Source organism: Hevea brasiliensis, chromosome 12 (genome assembly GCF_030052815.1).
Source record: "Hevea brasiliensis isolate MT/VB/25A 57/8 chromosome 12, ASM3005281v1, whole genome shotgun sequence".
Classification (NCBI taxonomy): Eukaryota; Viridiplantae; Streptophyta; class Magnoliopsida; order Malpighiales; family Euphorbiaceae; genus Hevea; species Hevea brasiliensis.
Genome location: NC_079504.1, coordinates 40,386,350 through 40,395,434, shown reverse-complemented (window position 1 = coordinate 40,395,434; position 9,085 = coordinate 40,386,350). Strand labels below are relative to the sequence as shown.

At 34.4% G+C, this 9,085-nt stretch overlaps 1 protein-coding gene across 6 annotated transcripts; it reads left to right on the top strand.

Moving 5' to 3' along the window:
* Positions 1 to 782: 782 nt before the first annotated feature.
* On the top strand, positions 783 to 8,624 carry LOC110637203 (uncharacterized). 6 transcript variants are annotated; one of them, XR_009142107.1, is made up of 6 exons: positions 783 to 1,006; positions 1,659 to 1,778; positions 3,288 to 3,464; positions 3,789 to 4,033; positions 6,088 to 6,245; positions 6,693 to 7,587. XR_009142107.1 is itself a non-coding variant. In XM_058131537.1 (3 exons), exons 2-3 carry the CDS (start codon positions 3,990 to 3,992, stop codon positions 8,281 to 8,283), a joined length of 309 nt encoding a protein of 102 aa, XP_057987520.1. In that variant the 5' UTR covers positions 2,530 to 3,464; positions 3,789 to 3,989; the 3' UTR covers positions 8,284 to 8,624. The 6 variants fall into 6 exon arrangements, 1 of the variants encoding a protein (XP_057987520.1); XR_009142108.1 differs by lacking the exon at positions 6,088 to 6,245 and having other exon boundaries at positions 7,325 to 7,587; XR_002491478.2 differs by lacking the exons at positions 6,088 to 6,245; positions 6,693 to 7,587 and having other exon boundaries at positions 3,789 to 4,110.
* Positions 8,625 to 9,085: the final 461 nt, after the last annotated feature.

Here is a 9,085-nt window from a genome sequence, read left to right as displayed (position 1 = left end):
ATTTGAAATTTTACATAATAATAAATTCAACTATCAGTTCAAAGAGATATTAATTAACCCCCAAAAAAAAATAAAAGTTATGGAGCCGTGTAATTTACACCCTATATGTGCGAAAGGATTAAAGGTTGTGGTTAATTGGAATTACATGTAAAATCATGATATATAAAACATTTTGAATTAATTTATAGATTTTTTTTTTGAGAATAATTAATTTATAGATTATTAGTCGTTTTGAAATAAAATTCTATTTTATTTATTTATTTTTAATTAAATTTAAATTGATTTATATTGATTATCATATTAACTTTAATTAAATTTTGAAATTTATATTATTTTAAATTTTATACAAATTAAAATGAAAGAAAAAATGTTATTTAATCTTTTTATTTTAACAAAATTAATTATTTAATTAATTTACTTTGAAAAATAAATTAATTATTAATTTTTATATTTTTATTTTGTCTACTCTTTAATCTCTTTGTTCAATATAAATTAAATTTTTTGTTAGCCAATATATTTAAGAGAGATAAATTATTATATATAACTAAATAGTTTAAGAGTTAGATAATAAAGGGAATATATTTAGTTGTATTTTTTTAAATTATAAGTGATTGAATAAAATTCAAATAAAGAAGAATTAAAAAGCAAATAAATAAAAATATAAAATTAATTAATATAGAACACAAACTATATAAATATAGAAAGTTATTCAAAAAAAAATTATATACAACAATTAAATTCGTTAAAATAAAAAAAAATTAAATAATAATTTCCCTAAAATAGAATTTGCCGTCTTCTCGCTCTGTCATAGTCCGTTACTGTGTTGCGGCAGGAGGCAAGCTATGAAAATGCGAGTGAACTAATCCACTCTGCTGAATATTTACAAATAGTAATGGAGAGGATTACAAAGATGGATAGTGGACATATCAAAGTGGAAGCCATCTGCCCATGACTTCTCTTTTGCCCTCTCCCTTCTTCCTCAATATGAACACTCCTCCATCACCAGGTTTTGTTGTTTCTTCCCCTCTTTTAAAATGATGGAAGAATTGCAAAAGTCGTTTATTTATTTATCATTTTCTGGGTAATCAGTTTGTGCATGGTTAGAACCAATATTGAATTTGATATCAGTGTCTTCGGTTTTAATCACAGTTTTAGTTATGTGAATTGGTGTTCTGTTTGTTTCGTGAGAAAATTTGAACAAGAAAAGTAATTCTAGCTTTAAATATTATGATCCCTTATTATCTAATATACCCACTATTCAAAATGTTTAGAAAGATATTATCTTTTATTTTACAAGTTTAAACTTATTAAGCAAAGGAGGGTTTTATTCACAGTTTTGGTTATGTGAATTGGTGATTTGTTTGTTTCGTGAGAAAATTTGAACAAGAGAATTAATTCTAGCTTTAAATATTATGACCCTTTATTGTGTAAGATACCCACTATTAAAAATGTTTAGAAAGATATTATCTTTTAGTTTACAAGTTTAAAATTATTAAGCAAAAGGAGGTTTGTGTAGTTGTGCCCCATTAGAATTATCAATCCTCTGTAGTAAAATTGTCCTTAGAATTTTTATGGTGATTATGTATAAATGAAAAAGTGAGTAAATTTTAAGTTGCCTGTATGCAAATGTATGACCTTGTGTACCTTTGCATCTGTAGATTGGTGAAGATGGAGGACAGAAAACAGGCACTTTTGAGCTGGTTGCTTCAGTATGCTGTTGTACATCAAGTATTGGTGAAATTGTCATAAAGCACACATTGGAAGGGAAACCCTACTTGGTAAGATTAACCACCGCAATATTGTTCTTGTTGTGCACTGATGATGTTGTTTTGAAGATTGGTGAGATTTAAGAGGTTGCTAGAGTACATTTAAATCCAATGCCAGTTTTAATTTGACTCTAGATTTTATATTGGAATGCAAAATTTTTTCTTTCAATTGTTAGGAATTCAGTTCAAATTCAGAATGTTCAGTCACTAATTGCGATAGCTATCTGGGTTAGGTCACTTGTGGAACTAAGCCAGAAATTTCAAATTTTCCCAAAATCAAACTGACATTTGCTATTAATGCAAGTATTTTCGCTTAATGACTTAATCACGAAGCATTGGCCCCCCATCTCCTTCCTGAGAAGTGAGAACTTTCATTAGGTGTGAAAGTGAATTTTGTCCTTCTTAAATTTCTTTTAAAAGATATGAAGAGTCATGGATGGAGACAGTTTGGTTTTGCTGATGTCATGGATGGAAATTTCCACCTCTTGTGTCTTGGTTACTGCATTTATGTTTGTGACAACTTGGTGGAGCATTCATTTCCAAGTGTACATTCTTTTTCTATTACTTTTGAATTTTAATCATGTTTAATATACATTGCAAATTTTCCATTTCTTTCAGGAATGTGCTAAAGGCTACTCAAAATTTCCCAATTTTAATTTCAGTTTTTCTCATCATGGCGACTTTGTGGCAATAGCATCTGAACCTGTTTGCATTGTTGGGTTGGACATTGTTTGCTGTGTCAAACCCCAGAAAGAGACAGTTCCAGAATTCATTCACAATTTTACTTTGACAGTCACTTCTCAATTTCTTTTTGCCGCACCTGATAATTCAAATTTCAGGGTTTTTTCCCCCCATGATGTTCAGATATCCACAATTAGAAGTCATGCCCGCTCTTGAACTTGTATCGAGTTGAGTAGCCCAGAACATTTATCAATCTATATGTATGGTTTATTTTGGCTGTGGGGAAGGTTGAGGAAGAGAATAATAAGATCAGGAATCTTTCAACATTCAAACCACAGTTAATTGTACTCACTCTATCAAAATTATTTGCATTCTAACACTTACTTTTTCTCTAGAAAAGTGCTTACTATTTACTAATGTCTAATTATATCATGATTTCATGATAAAAAAAAAAATTCTAGTAATTTCTTAGTCTAATGATTCAGTTTCAGTTATTCTCAATAGACCATCTATATTAGTTTAATTAGTGTGACTGTATCATGATCATAGCTAATAATTCATGTAATGGTGGAAATTTAATTGATCTAGTTCTGGTATCTGAGGCTACGTTGTATTGATTTTCATTCTTGAATTTGCCTTCTGTGTAATGCTCATTAGTCGTCATTCCTTTTGACACTTCTGTTACATGGTGTGATTCTGTTATGAATTGGATGGCTCATATGCACTATTACATAAAATTTTTTAATTTAACAACTTCAATGTGTTCTGATAAATGCTAAATATTCAAGTTATTCAATAGTATTCAAGCATAATGAGTATAATTTTACATGTTTTCTGTAGATATTGGTGTCTCAAAGGGGCATATGTCAAGGCTATAGGGAGCGGACTGGTGAATGGGTTGGACAGAGTAGAGTTCCATCACATTAACTGGACAAACATATTTGTTAAAATTGATGGGAAGCCAATGAAATAGTGGAGGTTTTGGCTTTTTGAGCTGCAAAAACGACATTGGGTTGGGTGAGTTGTTCAGTATCTTTACGTACCATGTTCCTTTGAACTTCATGTTTTCAAAGTTATTTTCAAGCAGCATTGCATTGTCTCTTTGGAATTGTTAGCACATTCTGAAAATAATATTTTTGTCTGAAAATCAGCATTTAAGAAACAATATTGGGTATGTGGGTTGAGTTTCTGCTGTAATAATTCATGAATTCAAACCGTATTTCCCAAGAAAAGTCTGGCATGGCTGATTGAATTCTAACAAGCATACTGGATTTCACATATTTTTCACCCCACATATCAAATAATTTTTACAGAATCTCTGTATATTTCATGGAATTGCAGGTGTCTGTTGCTAGAGTTCAGCCAAAAGCTGCTGCTGAAAGTTACAAGAGATTGAAGTTTGATGAAGAAGAGTGCCATAAGGGCCTTGGTCTTCCAAATGTAACCTTTGATGCACAAACTGTGGAACAACTTATCCTAGTTTCACATGGTGCAGATGAGATGCTTGAATAGAACAGTAAATGATATGCAAAAATAGAACAGATGACCAATCAAAGAAACTTGTCAACATTACAATTGCTACCAAGGTAGAGAATTATTTCATAACCTGCTCCACCATTACTTAACAGATTAATGACATGCTCAATCAAGTATTAATAACAAATTCTTAAGCTCCACATTTCCATTTGTACAATAGTCTTTACCTACAATATTTACTACAAATCCTCCCTAAGTGTAGGATAATAGAATCATGGATTTTTCTTGTGTAGATTTAGTTTAACTTATCTATTAAATACATGGGTCTCATATATCTGTATTTTAAATCTATAATATAGATAAAATTTCCCATGGAATCATTAAAAGCAACATCTCTGCTAATGACTTTTGAGGATCAACACACTACAGTCTATAACCTTACTTTTCATCCCATCTGTATAGTCTAGGGATATGCATTTAACTGCCTTAGCTCAAGCTTACCATCATTTATCCCATCTATTTCAGGGCAAATTATACTGAGGGTTGGTTCATTTAATTTTGATTTATTAAAATAATATCACTAAAAGCCACCATGAATAAAAATTAATTTTATTAATAAAAAGAAAAAATTATTTTTTTACATGAAAAATTATTTAATAATTCAAATTAATAATATTAATAAAATAAGTTATTGTCACCATTTGTGATTTAAATTACTAGTTGATAACATGAAAAATTTTTTTTTTTTTTTAGTTATCACCTGTTCAACTCTTAATGAAAATAAAGGTAATTATTAGTATTTAATAATATAATATAATATAAATTAAAAGAAGAAATAGTTGTTTTATATATATTACAAAATTTTGGTATAATTCAAATTACAATTAACTTTAAAAAATTTCATAATTTTTTTATAATATGAAAGCAAAATCAAAGAATTGAATCAAATTAGATTAAAACATTAAGAAAATTAAATTTAGATTCTAATTTTAATTTTAATTTCAAAAATTAAAAAAAAAATAACTGCACTTGAATTCTTATATTTCCTAAAAGATGAACTCAACCATATTTATCCGTAATATTCAATCTAGTGTCAACCACAAAACCAAACAAACCCATCAAATAATACATTTAATTATATTTAGGTTTAAATTATGATTATTTCATTTTATTAAATTTTAATAAAATTCGCTAAAATAATAAATAAGTAAACCAATAAATTAAAACTCATTAAAATTTGTGTAACACCCCAAAATTTTAAATTTTATTATTTTATGAGTATTATTGATATTTTAATTTTATTTAAATTTTAAGAAATTATTTGAGATTTTTTTTTCGGATTTTGAAAATCGGGTTCGATTTTTCGAAAATATAAACTTTGATGATTTTTAAAAATTTATTTAAAGATCACGTGGCAAAACTAAAAATATATTTGGAATTTACAAATTTTTTTGAGTTTTCTGAAATTTTTTCGAAATTTTTGGACCTCGTTTTCGGTCCCTAGGCAGAGTAAAAAAATTCAAAATTTTGTATCTTAAATCGAAGCGGCCGAATCGAACAGGACCGGATCGGACCGGTCTTCTTCTTTTTCTTCCTCCTCCCCGCGCGTGTCCCGACCTCCCTCCCCTTCTCTCCCTTTTTCTCTCTCCTCCCTACTCCCCTTGTCGCGCCGCCACCTCCCCTGCCACCCCAGCTCGCCGGCGCGCTGCCTCACCCCTCCCCCACGGCCGGCCACCGCCTGGAACGCCGGAAAAGGCTCCTGAAGGCGCGTGCGACCGTTCGTCTTCCCGGCCAAAATTCGGCCGATCCGGCCACCAATCGGACCGGGTCTTGTGTCTAAACTCATCTAATTGTCGAGAGCTTTCCATAGACACCAAGAACACCGAAATCCATCGAGCGGTTTGTCCAATTTTTGCCTGGGAAGTTTTAGCCAATTTTGACTTTCGGGCTAGATTTCTCGCAAACCGTGAACTCCACGAGAAAACCGAGAGTACCAGAGCGCTCCACTCGTCGAGAGCTTCGCGGGGATATAAATTTCAAAATTTTCCGGCACCGTTTTTCAGTGGGTCCCACGGAACTTCGCAGTGTTTTTCCGAGCATTAAATGAGCTTAGAAAATTCTGAAAAATTTATGTATTAACCCCTGTGTTGTGGGCTTCGTGTAGGTATCCTCAATTCGCGGAAATTCGACAGTTGTCCGGATTTGTGAATTTCCGGCCAGACAGACCCGCTACCGAAAAAGTCTCCGAACTGGATCAAGGTTTTGGCTATCCCCCCATTGTCAAACGTCCCGAGCGCGTCCCAGGAGTCGGAATCGGCAAAGGTAAACCCGAATCTTTCTTTTTCCTAATTTTCTATTGCTTGAATAGGATTAAAAATCCATAAAATATTCGTGGTAGCTTAGAAAATTATGATTCTTTTTGCAATAGTCTAGTAATATTGCTAAGGACAGCGGGGCAAAGTTTTAGAATTTTTAGAGCTTGTTTGGGTAGTTTTTGCAAAAATGCTCAATTATAAGGACTAAATTGAAATTTTACATATTGTGATGGATGATTGATTTGATGGGCCCAGGAGGGGCTGTGTGATGAGATTGAGTTGTGGATATATAGGTTGTGAATATAGAAGTGTGTTTTGGACTCTTTTGCAGGTTGGATAGGTCCTAGGTATAGGGGAGACTCTGCCGGATTTTCGGCACGACTTAGAACGTATTTGGTCTTTTCTTGATTTGTATTGAGTCAATTATATTAAATAATTGTAATGTAATTGTCAGATGAGCCGGGACAGCCTTCTTCCTCCGCCCAGCCGCCACAGTGACCGTTGTCAAGTCTGTGAGTAAAATATTAATTTTAATTGTAATTTCGATATTATTATATGTTCAAGCATGCCCATGCATCACTTATATGTATATATCTATGTAGTTAAAATTTAGGCACGATTTATGTTGCATTCATAACTGTTAAAGTGCCATGGATGTTGTTGTGGTAATTTGGAGCAGTGTGCGTGCGTTAGCGTGCGTGTGATGTGGTGTGGACTATGGATAGGACGGGTAGACACGGCTTGAGATCTTCGCTGGGACCCGGTCCTTCGGGGTAGTCACGGCTTGAGTTCTTCGCTGGGACCCCGATTTGGTTTATTAAGCGAAAGTCCGGCTTGAGTTCTTCGCTGGCACCAGGTTGGATTTAAGAGAGCTGTATAGGGGATCAGCTCCCATATATTATGATTGATATTATTGGGTGTGTGAGTGCTCCAAATTACCTTTTTGCTGTTATGATGTGAAATTGTTGCTGATGTTGCATTTCACTTTACAGGTTGCATTAGTTTTAGATAGTTATAGAGATTATGGTTAAAATTGATATTTTACTCTCTGAGTCGAACGCTTACTCCTGTTCAATATTTTTTCAGGCCACAGGAAGATATTTTTGAGGTTAACCTGCTTTCTCCCTCGCAGGTCGATTATTAATGTTTGTATAAACTTGTTAAATCTTAGAATTTCCGCATGTGTTAGAAATGTTTATTTGATTTGGGTCTGTAAACTAAATTGTTATTTTGGACCTGTAAACTTAATATTCTATGCATGTTTGATGGATTGGATGAGGGAGCTGAGCTCCCATTTATTTTTATGCTGATGAGTATGTGGAGGGTGAGCTGAGCTCCCCAATTGAGTATTATTGTGTTTACAGGTCGGGAGAGTCAAAAACTCCCCGTTGAAAGGTTCATTTTATGGTCGGACTCTGTCCGGTTGATTTCTTGAAATTGGGCCCAAATGGGCCTTAGAGTTGGGTTAAGTGAATAGTTAGGCTTACTACGGGCCTCGGGGGCTTTAGGCTGGCCCAGGTCCTAGTGCCAGTCTGGCTCATAGGTTGAGTCGTGACAAATGTGGTATCAGAGCTTAGGCTCCAGATTCTTAGGGAATGTTTGTCTAAAGTATTGGGAAGAGTCTACTAGGAGTCACATGCGGAAAAATAGGGTCCAGATTCGTCTTGCATTGTCATCTTTGCTTCTAGTTACTGCTTCATATATTATGTGTAAATATGAGTCAATAGAGCTGTGTAATGAGTAATTTTGAATTTTGTGGGCTAATGCTGCTGAATTTCAGGAAAATGCGTAGAAGCAGGAGAGCTGCCACTGCACTAGAACCAGATGTGCCTGACGAGGTGTCGGCACAGGATGAGGCGCCTGCCCCGAGGAGGCAGGGTAGGAGGCCAAGAGCTGCTCAAGTAGAAGAGCAACTACCTACAGTTCAGGATCAGTCGTTTATGGCACAGGGTCCCATGGACCCCATGACAGCTACTCTAACTGGGTTGCAGAGAACCATCGACATGACGGCGCAGTATATGGTCCACCCTCCACAGCAGCAGTAGTCCACCGCACCAAGAGTAGAACCTTATAAACAGATAATCAATTTTAAGAAGTTGGTGCCTGGTACTTATGATGTGTCAGATGATGCATATCGGTTTTTAGATTCCTGCAGACAGGCAGGAACAGAATTGCAGTTCACTGATAGAAGACTTATAGAATGTATGCAACATGTCATGGGGCCTATGCCTAGACAATGGATGAATGACTACATATTACCTCGGATAGAGGGTTTGTCGTGGACTCAGTTTGTGGAACTGTTTGTAACACCCCTATGTTCGGTAGTGCGTTCTACTGTTCCGGTAACCAGTGTTGTCCGGACAGCTAGGATGCCTAGAACTACACTTCGATATGAGTGAGGAGACATAAAATAATGAAATACAAGAGAAGAAAACACAAGAAAAACAAAGGAAAAATAATAGCAAAGAAATGTAACCAAGTTAAGCGAGCCGAGAACCCTAGCGATGGGTGACCGCACTGGAAAGTCATGGTGTGGACCGTTGACTAGCCCTGGACCGCGGGGAACCCTGAAAAATATTTTTAGGACTTAAATAAATGTCTATTGAAGTATAAATATCATTAGAAATATCAAAGAAAAATTAATTAATTAGTACAAAGAAAAGTGAGAAATCGAGAAAACGACAAAACCCGGTGCTACCGAAAAATCGGGAATGCAACCCGAACAGGGGCATTGTGGTCATTTGATACCCCGAGTTATCTTTTGACCTAAATTTCCATGAAAATAAAAGAGTGTTAGAGTTTAGAAATTACATGAAAAATTAAAGTTGGAACGAAATATAATGAACG